General features: G+C 38.3%; 2 protein-coding genes across 2 annotated transcripts; one reads left to right on the top strand and one right to left on the bottom strand.

The window, feature by feature from the left end:
- LOC133337117 (importin-11-like) lies at positions 1–6,919 on the bottom strand. The gene is made up of 3 exons (XM_061545381.1): positions 6,834–6,919; positions 4,586–6,692; positions 1–1,030 (listed from the first exon to the last, which is right to left on the bottom strand). Exons 2-3 carry the CDS (start codon positions 6,671–6,673, stop codon positions 5–7), a joined length of 3,114 nt encoding a protein of 1,037 aa, XP_061401365.1. The 5' UTR covers positions 6,674–6,692; positions 6,834–6,919; the 3' UTR covers positions 1–4.
- Positions 6,920–10,809: 3,890 nt separating this feature from the next.
- LOC133337114 (mannose-1-phosphate guanyltransferase alpha-like) lies at positions 10,810–15,795 on the top strand. The gene is made up of 6 exons (XM_061545378.1): positions 10,810–10,849; positions 10,915–11,682; positions 12,463–12,599; positions 12,668–12,788; positions 12,897–13,040; positions 15,643–15,795. The coding sequence occupies exons 1-6, from the start codon at positions 10,810–10,812 to the stop codon at positions 15,741–15,743; spliced, it is 1,311 nt and encodes a 436-aa protein (XP_061401362.1). The 3' UTR covers positions 15,744–15,795.
- Positions 15,796–17,066: the final 1,271 nt, after the last annotated feature.

Genomic DNA, 17,066 nt, shown 5'->3' with positions numbered 1-17,066 from the left:
GCTGCTAGTTTATGGGGAAATTAATTTGTAAATTAACAAATTGAGAAAATCTTTCCAATACGGCTGGGTACACCGTACGCATTAGCTGCTGATATCCTTCATCGCCGAGTTGGGTACGTAAATTCCCCAACTGCCATTCGATGTATTGCGGTAAAGCAATCTTGTGTACCGGATCCTTTAATGACAACTGCCGGCAACGATCATAGTGATAGGTTTTATAATCAAAATCATCCATGGTACAATAACTACTCGTATCCAAATCATATTCATCGGCAAATACCAATGAATCGCAATATTTCACGGGTTTGTTTTCTTGTGGCGCATTGGCGTCTGTATCAGTCAACGGCTGTTGTTGACCATCGTCATCTTCACGCATCACCTCGAACAGAGCATCACCAATATTTTGCATAATGGCGGGAAAACGTTCCAACAATATGGGATTATTGGAAAATATCGATAAAAAGGCCAACGAGAATAATTTGATTTTCTCCAATTCCGTGACCAAAGGCATTTTTGTGATCCATACATCTAGAATGGTTTCCAAGGCATTTGGTTGTTGCAGTTCCTGTATGACTTCCATGAAAACTTGTTGACTTATGAGCAAAACGCGGGCCACCATCGTTAGGTACATTCCCATGAGCATGGGAAAATCTTTATTGCTATAAACTTGTCGGAAAATATAGGGTAAAACGGGCCGCACCAATTCCAGACCATTTGTTGTGTCGGTTTTTAAACATATCTCCAATACTTTCACCATAAGTATTATACCCTCGGGACGTATATCGTCAAACATACGATTACAAAAGTCGACAAATGAACGTCCATAACGTTCCAAATAGGCATTGGCATCTAATAGGATATAGGCTTGTATCAATACCAATACAGTACGTAGATTTTCCGATGACATTTCAATGATCGGCATAATGTTTCGACATAGATCGATGAGTGGCGCCGACATGCTTGTGGAATTTTCAACAACAGCTACCCATAATGAGAGACCTTCTTCGATGAGATATATATGAGAGGGTTCCTGGAAAAATTTATGAAAAAATTGGGGTTATTAAAAATATATATTTTAGAGGGATTATTAGTAATTGCTTCACTTTTTAAATAAAATTTAAATTCTAATCAATCTTTCTTCTGTTCCGGAACCTAGCCTTACATATAAACAGACGAAAATTTGTATAAACCCCAACATTATATTGGAGTAATCGGTTACAATGTCGTTATCCAAAAATCCCTGACAAAAGCTATGTCCTTTAATTGCTATCGCTAATAGCGACTAATAGTCAGTCGTATTGAGCTGCAGCGACTACGGTGGCTAGGCCATGTTGTGCGGATGAATGAAAATGCCCCAGCTCAAAAGGCATATAAAAATGACCCTACTGATGGTTCCCGTAGAAGGGGAAGGCCACAAATTAGATGGAAAGACCAAGTACAAAACAACATCTTGGAACGTGGTCTTCCAAATTGGTGGACTTGCGCACAAGACCGACGCGCTTGGAAATCTTTTTTAAGCTCGGCTTATGGAACAACCGTTCTGTAAGAAGCCAGGTAAGTAAGTAAGTAATAGCGACTAATTTCGTCCAGTCCCTTGATCCTGTTCTAAGCGGCCTCGACTGCATTTTTATGTGGGTTAGTAGTCAAAATATTTTTAGTGCATCGCGTCTAGAGCTGAGGTTATGGGGCAATTGGAACCCACAAAATTCTTTGCAATATCGAGTGGACTTTGAAAAACACAAACATTTTATGGGGAGACCCAAAAGAGGGTAAGACAAATATTAATGCTAAACAATTAGGAAATCAACAGACTGCCCGGTATTCTCAAAGGACATAACAGCCTGCAGGCCCACTTGCACAAGATTGGATACGAGGGAAGGAGCTGGTGTAGAGCGTGTGGGGAAGTCAGCGAAACGTTAAAACATTTTTAGGAATGAACAACTTTCGTGAAATAATCGACTTTGGGGGGTTGAATGGAAAAACTGAAAGACTTCACAAACAAAACCTAATTCCTAGAAGTTTAGGACAATTCAAATCCAAAGATGACTTCTTCTAAATTTTTTCCTTCTCTGGAGTGCACAACAGGCCACATACAGGCTTAAGTTGATGTCCTAATATTGGGCATGTGGTGTTGGTGTAAACCACCCTCTATATTGAAAATTTCCTTTTTACGTCTGAGAACAAGAAAACCTCTGAGAGAGCTTTGGTTGATTTTTATGTTTTCCATTCAAAACGGTTCTTGAACCCATGCCCATGCATACACCGAAGAAAATTTTAATAAATTCAATGCGTTCACAACCTAACTGTAGCCTTTGCAATCACACATTCAGACTCATAAACCCTTTCCCGCAACCTATCCGGTCTAACCGCACGGTGTTTCAAACACCATCCAATTCGTTTGGTACAGCTGTCGCTGAGTTGGCAATCCCTGGCCGAGTCGAACTCGGGTCGTTCCGGAGAGTAGATCCGATTTCAGTGGGTACTAACTAACCACTGCAAAGTCTACTGTTAAAACTTCACATTTGCATTGAAGGTAAGTGCATTCACACCGTCCATAATCCGAAAATCCTTGGGGTGGTCTTGCATCTTAAATGGCTACAGATGCAATAAAGTCCTACAACAACATCCTCCTGCAATTTCGGACCAACTAAGTTCCGGATACGAGAGCGCATTGTCTCCGGAACCCTAAACACACCATCTATTCAATTGTCCGTCCGAGCCTACAAGATGCACAATTTCTCCTGCTACCCTCTTCAAATCCGATTTCCTAACATTTAATTTATATATTTTCCTTTTTCCGTTTTTTTACCATTATTTTCAGGAAAGGACTTTCATCAACAGCCAACCTGTTACATCAATAATCTCTCGCCGAAGTGCAGGTACCAATTTATCACAAATATTTGAATCCGGACTCCAATTGTAATGCAAATCACTGTCGGGCCAAAGCTTTATCCCTTGATATGGGCACAAAACAACAGCCATCAGTTTGGTTTAGGCCCCAACCCACGGTTAGGTTCATAGCCAAAACTATTCCCAGTAGAACTCCAGAGAGATTGTAACTGGTCATTCACAGACTATAGCCTCCGATCAGCTTTGTTGACGAAAGTACTACCATTAGAACTAATAATTGCAGGCTTCATCTTCCGACGTTGGCATCTATACGCAGCAATTGGCTCGTATATATCAGAAAGACACATGGTATAAGGGAAGAATGGCTTTAATCAGTGACGAACCTTCAAACGGACGCCTGTCCAAGGCGTTCGATACAGTCCACGTAAAGGAATGGTAGATGCAGGGTTACGGAATCCTACATAGATGGCCTACCTGCCTTCAATACCATCACGGCACACACCAAACAGATCTTGTCTCGGACTAAAGGGATCCTAATTTCGAGGTCCAGCAGTCGCAGCAATTGACTCGTATATATCAGAAAGACACATGGTATCTGGGAAGAATGACTTTAATCAGTGACGAACCTTCAAACGGACGCCTGTCCAAGGCGTTCGATACAGTCCACGTAAAGGAATGGTAGATGTACGGTTACGGAATCCTACATAGATGGCCTACCTGCCTGATCTTGTCTCGGACATAAGGGATCCTAATTTCGAGGTCCAGCAGTCTTTCTAGTTTTTATTCCCTATTCTCTAGGATTTCCAGCTTTTGGGATAAAATTTACCTCCTTCCTCAGACTCGATATGTATGATAAATATACCCGGTCATTTGCTATCTGGTTCCGGCCCAAAGTGTTTCCAGAGTGGGAGTTTTATCAGGTGGATTGCTGTCATAAATAATAATCGAACATCTACTCTGATGATGTCCTATGTTTCCCAACAGAAGGCGTTCATTTTTGGTAGATTTGAGGATGCTAACCTTCTCCGAGGTAGACCCCATAACAATTTACAACTTGGGCTACCAGTTTTAACCTCTACTTCTTATTCCTTCATGTTATCCCTTTCTTCGTACAACCGGGAAAAAGAGTAAACGATTAAAAGTCAAGAATACCCCTGCCAGAAGTAGTCAATGTGCCATCAGTTGGTTTGATATTACTTATGGATTTATGATCCTTATATGTTACTTGATATAATCTGACCGCTTCATTAACTCCACCAACTGACTCAATAAATCATACCCAAGACCTTCGTTTATGGTCCTTTAGATATTACTTAACAAAATTTAACCGTTTTGTTAACACATTCAATCGACATAACCAAGACCTATGTTTAGCCTTCTTGATATCGATATTTTACTTGTTGAACTGTTTATGGTCCTTAGATATTACTTTACGAAATATGATTGCTTCGTTAGCTCCTTCAATCGACTCACAAAACATACCCAAGACTTGCGTTTAGCCTTCTTGATTTCGCTCTTGTACTTCTTGAATAATTTATAGTCCTTTAGATATTACTTTACGAAATCTAACCGTTTCGTTAACACATTCAATCGACTCACTATAAAACATACCCCAGACCTACGTTTAGCCTTCTTGACTTCACTCTTGTACGTATTGAACTGTTCCCTTTAATCGTCCCAAATCAGTACTATCATTACATCATCATCTGAATACATCTACTACATAACAACTCACCTGCAGATCAGTACTCAATGCAATCACACTATATAAAAATGGACGCATTTTCTCCGGTATGTCACGTATCGCTTTCACAACTTGTTGTAGTGTACAGATGATAGCACACCGCAGCATACTATAGTCCTCACTCTCTTTCCATAGCAGTGGTAAATATGATATTAAACTATCGGCGTAGGGTTCAATGTTATCGCTCATTTTCTCCACCAACGATGACATAATAGCCAATACTTTCATTTTGGTATCACATTCTTTGGCTTCACGCAACAAAATGAAGAGAGCATTGAATGAAGGTTCCAAATAGGGTAGGAAGGATTCGGGAGCAAAATCAAAGTCGGATATTAAAATGGATAATGTACTGGATGCTGCCAAGCGGATAGACATATCTTCTGCTGGTCGCAGCAGATGTAAACATGCCTCATATGCCAAGGGTCGTAGATTACGCGAAAAATTAACACCAGCCCATTCGCCCAGTAGCCATATGATACGTCTTCTTAGAATACGAAAATTAAGTGCATCGATTTTCAGTTCATTCAACAGTTGACCACTAAACCAGGCATCGAAATCGAGTTCATTAAATAAATGTAATGAAGCCTGCCCTGCTGCATTGTAAATTGCATCTTTGAGTAAGATATCTTTTAGATCCGATTCCGCTGTCAGCTGTATTTGTTGAGCTTTCTGTACATATTTCACAACTTCTGCTGACATTTGAGCTTGATAATTGGTAACGCACACCGTAAAGAGAGTCTCAACACAAGGCCTCAACGCATATTTCCATGTATCACCACCACTATCATCTTGGGCAAACTCCTCCGGATCCTCCAGCCATAAATCCAATTCGATTTGTGTCAGAATAAAATAATGTGTAATAATTTTCTCACAAATATAACTTAAGCGCTCCTCGGTGAAAAAGGTTTCCAGCGATGAACGTATCTCCAAGTCCTGGCTATTTTCATTATCCAAGAAGTTGTCGATTTTCTGCCAATAGAACGGTGACATTAGACCCTTCATCAAATTGATACAGTGTATGGCAAATTGGCGAAAATTTATGACGTTTTCGGTGAATATCAGATAAGCACTAACATGGAAGACATGATCGAATGTGAACTGCAGGGCCATGGGTACGAAATTCTTAAAGGCCACGGCATGTGTATCTTGGAATTCCAGCAGGGTTTTCATCTGTTTCAAAATCAACTTTTCCAGCAGGCTGACCAAGTTTTCGTCGGCATTCAATTGACGCAGTTCGTAGCGGACACTTAGGCACTGCTTCAAGCGTCCGAATAACTTCTCTACAAATTGTAAGCAAACAGGGAAGTTTTGTGGCTTCATATAACCATAAATGGTTAGCTTCCGCAAGATCCGAGTACACAACACTGCAATCTCCAGCGTGGTTTTGGCCAACATGGGCTGGCCATCTTTCAGCTGATGGAAGAACAGTGTGCAGTACGTTTCCCACATTTGATAGAGAAACTCATAGATGTTGCTAGTCAGCTCCTCGAAGACTCTCCTCTCGCCCCATATGCGACGCGATGCCAAGGCCTTAATGACATGATGCAACGTCAGCAGTACCCGTTGTAGTTCTCCGCTTTTCAGGGATTCACAGCCAGCAGTGTTCGAGGCGGAGAATGCTTGTATACGCTTCAGCAGTTCGGGCATCAGTTGTGGCCAATCGTGCGGACAGTCTATGCGTGCAATACGTGCCATCAGCACCGCAATTTGCAATGAAACCTGGGGAATGGGCTCGTTCGAGAAATGCATCAGCAGCAGGTCACGTATTTGCTGCTTTTCCTCCGGCGACAATTCCTGACGCATGCCCTTGCGCCAATACTTATTAATGCCATTCTTCAGGTAGACCACGGCCATCCAACGGACATTGACATCCAGCTGTTGGATAATATTCGGATCGCCCACCGCAGCCAAGCACAAACGTGTTAACGTCGGAAAGAACCCCGTCTGTGATTCCCATTCTACCAGCTGGGCCTCAGCTTTGCGTACCACCTCATGATTGCTGTCGGTAGCGGCTCGTAAAGCCTGACATACCATTACTTCTGGTGAGAGAGGAGGCGGTGTTTGTTGCTGCATATCCATTATGATGGATGGCAAAATGCTACAAAGTTTGCAACCGACAAAAAGAAGGAAGACGAAATGAAAAGACGAACGTAATGCATCAATAACCGGAAGGTGTGGCTAACAAAATCACAGATATTGGACAATTTTCACAATGGAATGTGTTCGGGAGATGACTTACATTTTTTCAACATCAAATACGGCTCCTTTTCGATAATATTGATTGGTCTAATGAAAACGGAAAAATTGAAATATAATCGTGAGAATCTAAATTTTTGTAACAAAATGCTAATCGAGAGACGTCGGCGAACAATGACACTGTCAAATGGGGTATGTTCAGTGTTGTGCGAAATTGAAAAGAATGATGTCAATTTGTTGGCGAACAAAAAATTTGCAAATCCTATTAGAATTTGCTTGCTGCGGAACAGGGTGGTTCATAAATTCAGTATTTTTTTCTTTTTTCAGTCTTTTGAAGAGTTTACTTGTGGTAAGTCTTTGTTTGTGGGAGAGAGGGGCAAGGGGAATACAAATGGAAAAAATTACTCGTACGGGCAAACATGGATGCAGGTTTTTAAAAGCCGTCGCTTATTAGCAGAAGACACAGAAATATGAAATTGATAATCTAGCTTTCTTCTCCGGAATAGACACAAAGAATATCCTAATCTTTGTTAAAATGTTGACGTGGCTGAAATAAATAATTTTCTACACTCTTTTAGACGTTCTCTATCTCTCCTTTTTCACTTTCCTTTACTCCTTTCTTTTCAGGTATCCAGGGTGAGCACAATGGACAATGGTCTCTAAGTGAAAGGGTGTTTTGCTTTATAGGAGATCTACAAGGTCTCTCTGTTAGCGTCAAAGTGCTGCCGGCCAGCTCATTCTGATGGATGTATATCCGAAGTAAAAACAAACATCTCAGCAGTATTTGCCAATGGACATGACGAGCTTCTTCGTATTAACCCCAAACTTACTCTTGGCCAGCATGCGAGTATAATGGTCTGTTCCCGTACTGCAAGAATCTACTAGATTTTACTATTTTCTTCGATAACATAAGGGAAAATTCGTTATCGTAGTAAAAAGTTGTAGTTGTACGGGAACAGAACAGTAGGGAAAAAGAAATAAGACATTCATGTTATTTCCGAACCCTGGAAGAAAAGACAACATAAGGATTTAATTATGGTACAATTATAAAAGGTAACAGCAAATCCCAGCTGATTTGATTCCAACGTAACACTAGTGTCAATATGAATTTGACAAATTATGTTTTTAAAAATCACCCAACAGGAAAATTGGGAACGCATACAATTTGAAATTGTTCTTTATTAATGTGCTCCCGTATTCAATTTACTCAATCTGCCTGCTGGGAAAGTTTGAGGAAGCAAATCTTTCTTGAAGGAATTACTCGCTATTCCCAGCATTGTCATATGTGTTACACATATATATAGTAATGGCTCAATTAAAGGAAAGATGTGGAAGCGATAGAAATATAAATTTGATAGATTTTCATTCATGTTTTTCAATTTTTATTTTGAAGATTCGAAAATATTCCATTTTCAAAATAAAAATAATTTGATGATAATTTGTTTCTTTGTTTACATTTTTCTGTCAAATGAGTTGACACTAGTAGAACTTACAACAACAAATTTCCATGTGGTTGTTGTATCGTTTTTTGTAAAACAACACTTGCTGTTACCTTTTATTATTATACCATGGGATTTAATATAACTCTGACATACCGGAAGAGCACTTGCTTTCTTAACAAGTAGTTTCAAGAGCACTCCGAAAGTGATAATGCGAATAGAGGTGTGCTATGTCGTATAATACCCAATCAACCGAGGGGTTACCGCCACAATTTACGAATGAAGATGTTACAAATGTCATCAAAAAATCGCTGGGATCGGACAGAATATACATGGCAATTCTTAAGCAACTGGGCGAACCCGGAGTAGAGTAGTTAACATAATTATACATGGATTCCGAACTATTATGCTGGCTCTTAACCTCGATACCGTCAACAATGCCAAGCTGTTCGATGGTATAAAGAAGACCAACCATATGTGCGGACGCCATTCATGTGTGGTCATATTCCGTCCAGAGGTCATATTCCGTCAGAATTTAAACGGGTGGAGTGTATGTTAAATTTGTTATACCTCGGCATTTTAACCAGAGACTCCATATAATAAACATATATTCCTGATCAAAATAAAATTCTTTGACAATGACCGACGACACCCCCTAATATTCGGTGATACAAATAAAACTAATAATCATGGTATAATAATAGAAGGTAACAGCAAGTGTTGTTGTACAAAAAACGATACAACAACCACATGGAAATTTGTTTTTGTAAGTTCTACTAGTGTCAACTCATTTGACAGAAAAATGTAAACAAGTAAACAAATTATCAAATTATTTTTATTTTGAAAATGAAATATTTTCGAATCCTCAAAATAAAAATTGAAAAACATGAATGAAAATCTATCAAATTTATATTTCTATCGCTTCCACATCTTTCCTATAATTGAGCCATTGCCATATATATGTGTAACACATATGAATGTTTGCTTCCTCAAACATTCCCAGCAGGCAGATTGAGTAAATTGAATACAGGAGCACATTTAATAAAGAACAATTTCAAATTGTATGCGTTCCCAATTTTCCTGTTGGCCGATTTTTAAAAACATAATTTGTCAAATTCATATTGACACTAGTATTACGTTGGAATCAAATCAGCTGGGATTTGCTGTTACCTTTTATAATTGTACCATGACTAATAATAAAAAATTTAACTAATTTAGTTCACTTTTAAGGGTAGATCCCATAAAAGAATAATCCTCATTATTCAGTATTTTCAAATTTTCTGGGGAGTTTGGACACGTTTTTCAAACAAATTGACTATAATTTATTAAAATTATCAAAATCTGTTCATTTTTGAGATATTTGGTACATTTTTTCAAACCGAATTGGCTGTAATTCGGTACATTGATTTCCCATTGGGTAACAAATCACTCTAATAAAAATCGACATCGGTCTACTTTTATTTTAACCGAACTGGCACTAAAACAGCACATGTTATAAATCCGGTATAATGTTAACGTACTTTTAACTCCTTTAATGAAATTTGTTTGATATTATTTAAGTCTGCTTTTCCACAGGCAGATTTTTATTTGTCAAATTTTTTGTTTTCTCTTTTGAAATTTTCGCTTGCTTTTCCATAGCAAATTTTTCTTTGCGAAATTTGCGAATCAAAATACAAAAGAAAGAAAATAAAAGTCAAAAGTGTTTGCATTTTAAAGATTTTTTTTAATATTTTATTTATTTTTTATATATTTTATTACATAAATTGCAAAAATTAAAAATTAAATTTCACTTGCACAAATTAAAGCAACAGGCTTGTAAACAAAAGCCGGCTGTGTGTCAGTAAAGCGAATAGGTTCAAAAGAAAATGTCAACAAAATTGTTTTCAACGAACAGAGCAAAGCAGAATTTGCGTGTACGCCAAATTCTGAACAGGCAAATTTTTGTTTTTCTTACTCGCACCCCTCTCGCCTACAAACTCAGTATTTGCCAAATAAAAATTTGCCTGTGGAAAAGCAGACTAATGGAATTGATTATTTAGATCCACTGATCCGGTGCAATGTAAATGTACTATAATTTTGTTCTCATGTTGGACGAACTTAACCTCAATTTTTTTCGATTTTTAGTTGCACCTCGATGTACATATCGAATGCATACCTTTTAACGAACATCGAATGTGACCGCGATAACTGGTCTGATCCAGAACCTGCAAGAATGTAAAATTTTTTACTACGATAACATTTTTTTATGTTATCGGAAGAAATTGTAAAAATTAGTAGATTCTTGCAGTACGGGAACAAACCAAACGTTATAACCCCGATTTAGTTATCCCTACCACCCATTGGCATTTTTGTTATTATTCTGCAACTTTATCGACGTTTCATTCTTCTTCCTTCTTTCGAAATTGTTCTAAAGAGAAAGAGGAGATAAAAAGAAATCAAAACAAATAGAATTGAACGTACATTCGGTCGGTCGGTTGTCGACGGGAAAGATAACACACCGGGTAATTAAATACCACGTATCCAAGTAGCACAAATATTTCAATACTCTACAACACAAAAAAATCAATTAAATATCCAGAAATGATTAAGGCTGTCATACTTATTGGAGGGCCACAAAAAGGTAAACATTTCCACCCAATGAAATTGTATTACTCAAAGGCTCCGTTTACAAAACATATTTTTTAGGTACCCGTTTTCGTCCATTGTCATTGGATACCCCAAAGCCCTTATTCCCCGTTGCCGGTCGTCCCATTATTCAACATCACATCGAGGCATGTCTGCGCTTGCCCGAACTAAAAGAAATTCTCATCATTGGCTATTATCCACAAACCCAAATGGAGAACTTTGTGGCCGATATGCAGAACTTGTATAGCATCAATATACGCTACCTGCAAGAGTTCACCTCATTGGGTACGGCGGGAGGCATGTATCATTTCCGCGATCAAATCAGAGCTGGCAATCCGAAAGCATTCTTTGTCCTGAATGGTGATGTCTGTGCCGATTTCCCATTGCAGGAACTGTACAATTTCCATCGTCAACGTCCGGATACAGCTCTGGTGACCATTATGAGTACAGAAGCAACACGTCAGCAAGCTGTACACTATGGTTGTTTGGTATTTGATCGTGAAACGGGTGCCGTCTCTCATTATGTGGAAAAGCCAAGTTCATATGTATCGACGTTTATCAATTGCGGGGTGTATGTGTGTTCAATGGAAATATTTGGTAAACTGGCAGAGATATTCCATTCCAGGGTGCAGGAATATAATGGAACAAATTATGTTGGTATTGGTGGTAGTAATGGTAATGGCAAAGATCAGGGTCATATACAATGGGAGCAGGAGGTATTAACACCATTGGCGGGAACGGATAAATTGTTCGCCATGACAGTGCCAAATTGGTGGTCCCAGCTGAAGACAGCCGGTTCGGCGATATATGCTAATCGTCACTATTTAGGTGAGTTGATTTTTTTAACTTATTTTTGGAATTAATTTAAGAACTTTATATGATAAAAGGAGTCTTGACAGTGGCAGCAACGTAATGTTAATTAAAGCAGCTGGTCTAAAAAATGTAAATCAGGGAAGCAATTGTGGGTGTTTGAAAAAATTTTCTAGTGTGGACCGTCATGCCGCCTTGAGAACTGCAACTAGGTTATTTTCACAAAAGTCCAGTGGAAGTTATTGTCGGTAACACCCAGAGACGTTAAATGAGATCTTCATGATCTAAAGAGAGAGAGATGCCCAAAGTTACTTGTTTCAATCTCTAGATCAACAGAATTATATCAGACAGATCTGAATGACATTAATACAGATACACTCGCCCAGATATTAAAACAATTTTGTATGAATTATATACACTGAGTCCATTCACCATCCATAACATAAGAGATGAAGTAGCAGCCTAGACCAACACGAGTTGTAGCTCAGCTAAAATCAGAATGGAGCAACTTCCCCATTTCTTATTGACAGCATGTGGACTAGGCCCACGCGAAATGTTGCACCAATTCAACTACTAACATTGGGCTACTCAGATTTCAAATTTTCTGAATTTGGATACAGAGGTGGCAGAACCAGAGACTGTATTTCAATGCCCCTTAAGGAAATTGATATTATGAAATCTTCTGAAAAAAATTATATTGCTTATATATACGATAAATGTATTTTTATATATAGGAATAAGTTCGATCAACCAATTACCGTCTTCCTTTTATTTAACTTCTGTATTTTCAATTTGCAGAATTATACCGTAAAACCCACCCCGAACGTTTGGCAAATGCCGGTGTAAAACATGCGGAAGGTGATGGAAATCTTATATGTACCATATATCCCGATGTGCATATACATCCCAGTGCAACGGTACATCACACAGCTGTGGTATGTAGAATTAAAAATAAAACTTTTTATCTAAAAAAAATTATTAACCAATTTTTACAACTTTTTAGTTGGGACCAAATGTATCAATTGGCCCTGGCGTCACCATTGGGCCAGGTGTTAGAATACGTGAATCAATCATTTTAGAAAATGCCGTTATCAAAGATCACACATTGATATTACATTCAATCGGTGAGTCATACAAGCATAAAGGGGAAAACGAAACAGTTTTTGGGGGTATTTTTCTTCTATCTATTTTAATTTATTTTTTGTGTTTTGTTATTGTTTCCTCTTTTTCAGTTGGTCGTGGTTCAACAATCGGCCAATGGTCACGAGTTGAGGGTACACCCAGTGATCCAGATCCAAATAAACCTTTTGCCAAAATGGAAAATCCACCGCTGTTCAATAAGGAGGGGAAATTGAATCCATCAATAACCATTTTAGGTGAGTGTACAGATGGAAAAGGTGAACACTATGAGCATGAGCGAACAGAGATTATCAAACTGAAATTAGAAACTACATGGTGCCATAAATTAGACTTGGCTGGAACGTCATCCTTCCAAGTCAAAATAGTATATATTACTGGAAGTTGCACTGGCCAATGAACTTCTTCGTCGTACGATTCCTGAAATTTCAAGGACCAAAAAACTTACTCCTAAAAGTTACAATATCAGTAACGTTATGAACTTCAAACCTAAAACACGAACAATATGCCAAGAACACGCAAACACGTAATGTGTTGCCACACGTCGACGCGTTGTTAGGAATCTGCTGCAAGAAGGCGAGACTACGAAAAATATTCGACGATCATATGGCACAGAATGGAGGAGGACGCGCCGGCAAAACCATTCCGAATTCCGTATAGCGGAACACTTAAGGAAAACTATCGAACACGCACGTAGACGTCATAATGAGTTGTATCGCAGATAAGAGCAAGAAAGAAATACAGCCGCGCATTCTCAACGAAGACAGAATTCTATATATCGTAACCAGGAACAACTAAGGAACACTGTTGATCATGTTATTTGGCGCCAGGTCCTAGTGAATCATGATGAGGAGCAACAGAGGAATACTAAAGAGCATGCTCATAGAGGTCATGACCCACTGTATCATCAGGATGAACAACAGAGGAATACTGCAGAGCATACTCATAGAGGTCAGGACCCACTGTATCGTGGAGAGGAGCAACATAGAGATGCTGCAGAGCATGCTCATAGACGTTAGAATCCACAGCGTCGTGCGTAGGAGCAACAAAGGAATACAGAAGAGCATGTTCAAAGACGCCAGACGATATCGTTTACTATAACGATATATGTGTGAACGCCTGCCGTATGTGGAATTAAGAAATACAAAGTGGACGACTCGTAGAGTGACAGGATGTTCCCTAAGTTGTTGTGATTTTTGCAGAATTGTACAACCTCTACCTTCCGGACCATACCACTTGGGTGGTTGAATGCAGAACAGATTCCGGGCATCAATTACCCATAGATATTCGGTGTATTTTTTGACAGTCTTTCCCTGTCGTTTACCCAAGCCACAGTTATTTGCCATAAGAGTCCTTAAGTCGTTGGTCCGGACCACATGAACGGCTGAAATGTAGCTCCCGGCTTTCCTGTCGTTTGCCAAGCCACACTTATTTGCGATAAGTTGAGAAGTACAAACAAGGTCCTCAAGTCGCTGGGCGGCAGCACTTGGGGCGCTACAAAGAGACCTTTTTGACATCTTTAAAAGAAATATTCCGGCCAGTCCGCATTCAAAACTCGATACAGTACCTGTTTGGTTGTTATCGTCGGTTAAACCCAGACTATATTTATATGAGCAGACTTCCTCCATATAGGATATATCTTCTCTATCTTCATTAAGAGAGGGAGGTCGAAACGTACGGTAGTGAACTTCTAGATGAGCAGATCCATTAGACCTGAACAACATTTATTCATATGTATGTAATCGCCCAGGTAGTAGAACAATCCCGTTTGAATGATATATTCGGGAACCATACTCAAATCTCTGGCCGGCAGTATTTGGGGTGTTAACTTTGATGACCTTTTTTAATGCAATTGGCCGGTTGGTAGTGAGGTATGCGGTCTCATTGGTTTGCGATTGTAAGTGGTTTAAAGGGCGTATTGAAAGGACACTCAGACCTGCCAGATTTCACCCAAAGAACATGCTTCGTCACGACACCAGTACATCATCTTCATAAAGAGGCGAAAATCATGCCAGTGTTAGTGTCTGTACCACCTGCAATGGACAGCCTTATTCCATTCAGGCACGTTAGGATAGATTTAGGGAGATGTCCAAAGTAACAAACGTCAACCTCTAGAGGCGACGATAACAACCAACAGGCCTTTCAGGCAGATCTGAATAACATTCATATATACATAGACACATAGGCAGAAAAAAAGAACCGTATCAGCAATACTCGTAGATGAACCCCCTTCATATCAGCCACTTACACAAACAGCTAAGATCAGGATGGTTCAATGGTATCAATCCCTACTGAGCACTAACTAAGACCCAAAACAGGGGAAAGATGAACGTGTCATCGATAGAAGGTCAAATTTTAGAACATACCGAAAAAAAAATCGCCAACCGTACGTCGTTTGGTATAAAGCCCATATCTTTGTCAAAGATCCCAGGAAGCCAATTCTCGATGGTATTGAAATATGTCTATTTAAAACAATGAACATTTTTATTTTTCGGGAATATTTAAAATAGTAGAATTTAACTCACATTATTTCATAATAGGTTATTCTCCTACCATGGTTATATTCAAGGTTAATGATATTAAAAATATTATCTTTATCAACATTTTTACTTGGTAATTAATTGTTAACAAAATATGTTGTAATTAAAAAAAATATTGACAGTAATTATAACTGCGGGTGTTGTCCCAAATACGGATAAATATTACATTTGTAACTTTTGATATTATCGAAATGGTAATGTTATTTTTAAAATTAAAAATAATAAAAAATTTAATATGTTTTCCCAAATTTTAAATTCATTATTTTATTATGTTTTGATTTTTTTTCCTTTTTCTTTCCAGGATGTTTCGTACAAGTGCCTTCGGAGAAGATCCTATTAAATAGCATTGTATTGCCGCACAAAGAACTGAGTCGTAGTTTTAAAAATGAAATCATTTTATAAAATAATAAAAACAACAACAATAACCTAATTATTATTTGCCATTATACAATGTAATATTTTGCTTACACTGATGTTAGGTGTGTGTCTTTATTGTGCAGTGTTTTTTAGAATTTGTTTTATTAAATTTGTATTATGTACTATAAACTATTTTACACAATTGAAAATAAACTTTATAAATAAAATCCATTAAAAATACATTTTTTATAATACGAAGTAAATGTTTTGGTAAATACTGCTGTGGTGAACTTGTTATACCATCCACCATATAAAACCGATTAGGACACTTGTATGGACTACATAATTGTAAAAACTCTACCAAGTTTGTTTATACTATGACTAGGACCGAACAGCGAACTTGTGGGTCATGTCAAAATATTGACTTATATAAACATTTTATATCAAAACACGAAAAAAACTCCGAAATACCATGAGAAATGAGGCTGACCCATTCATGGAAGCTATGCCATGGGTGCTATGCTAAAATATTGCCAGATAATAAACATTTTCTGTTTAAATACGAAAAGCATCCGATATCCCTCGAGAAATGAGGCTGCATCATAAAAATACATAAAATTTATACGGGATCGGGAACTTCATATGGGCCATTGTAAAAACATAGAGTTCTATTGGCAATTTGCTGCGAAGAAGTTTTTCATTCGCTAAGAACAAGGGATGCCAAACTACAACCACTTCGATTATAAAACCAGTGAGCGGATACCGTACACAAACACCACTAAGCTCAACGTTTCATGATCATAATTGGTATCAATTTAAATGTCAATTACTCCTCTTGGATATACTATCAACTTCTCGGGTTTATGTCCTTCAAGGGTGGATATATATATGCCATAGAATGTAAATTTTGTAATTTTTTACACAAAAAGTCTGGGTCCATTTGACCCGCTAAACATTGACCAATCTTCATCAAAAAAGTCATGCTTATTATTTCTCCAGATTCCCTTTCTCGTGTTGTTCCGGTCATATTTGTTGCCTCTAGAGCGACCAGAAAAACAGACAAAAACCAGTGAGCGGAGCAGTCTACTCGAATTAAAATTTTCTTCACACCTATATTCCGACCCTGGGCGATACTTCGAGATATTTGCCCCTTTTAATCGACTGGAGGTCAACAGTATCTCTTTCATACCCTGGCATATTTTCCGAATTATGTTTTCCCGGAGTAAACATTTACGCCATACGATCTTTGTTCACTTGACCATAAATAAATAGTTGGCCAGATCTTTTCCCCGTGTAAAATTTGTGATGTTCAGCTTACAATAGTGGCATCCAGAGCGAATAGGAAACCATAAAAAATGTTTTGGTATA

This window comes from Musca vetustissima, unplaced genomic scaffold, assembly GCF_032173495.1.
Source record: "Musca vetustissima isolate MV318-11 ecotype Yass unplaced genomic scaffold, APGP_CSIRO_Mvet_v1 utg36419, whole genome shotgun sequence".
Taxonomy (NCBI): Eukaryota; Metazoa; Arthropoda; class Insecta; order Diptera; family Muscidae; genus Musca; species Musca vetustissima.
This window is presented reverse-complemented; position numbering and strand designations above follow the sequence as displayed.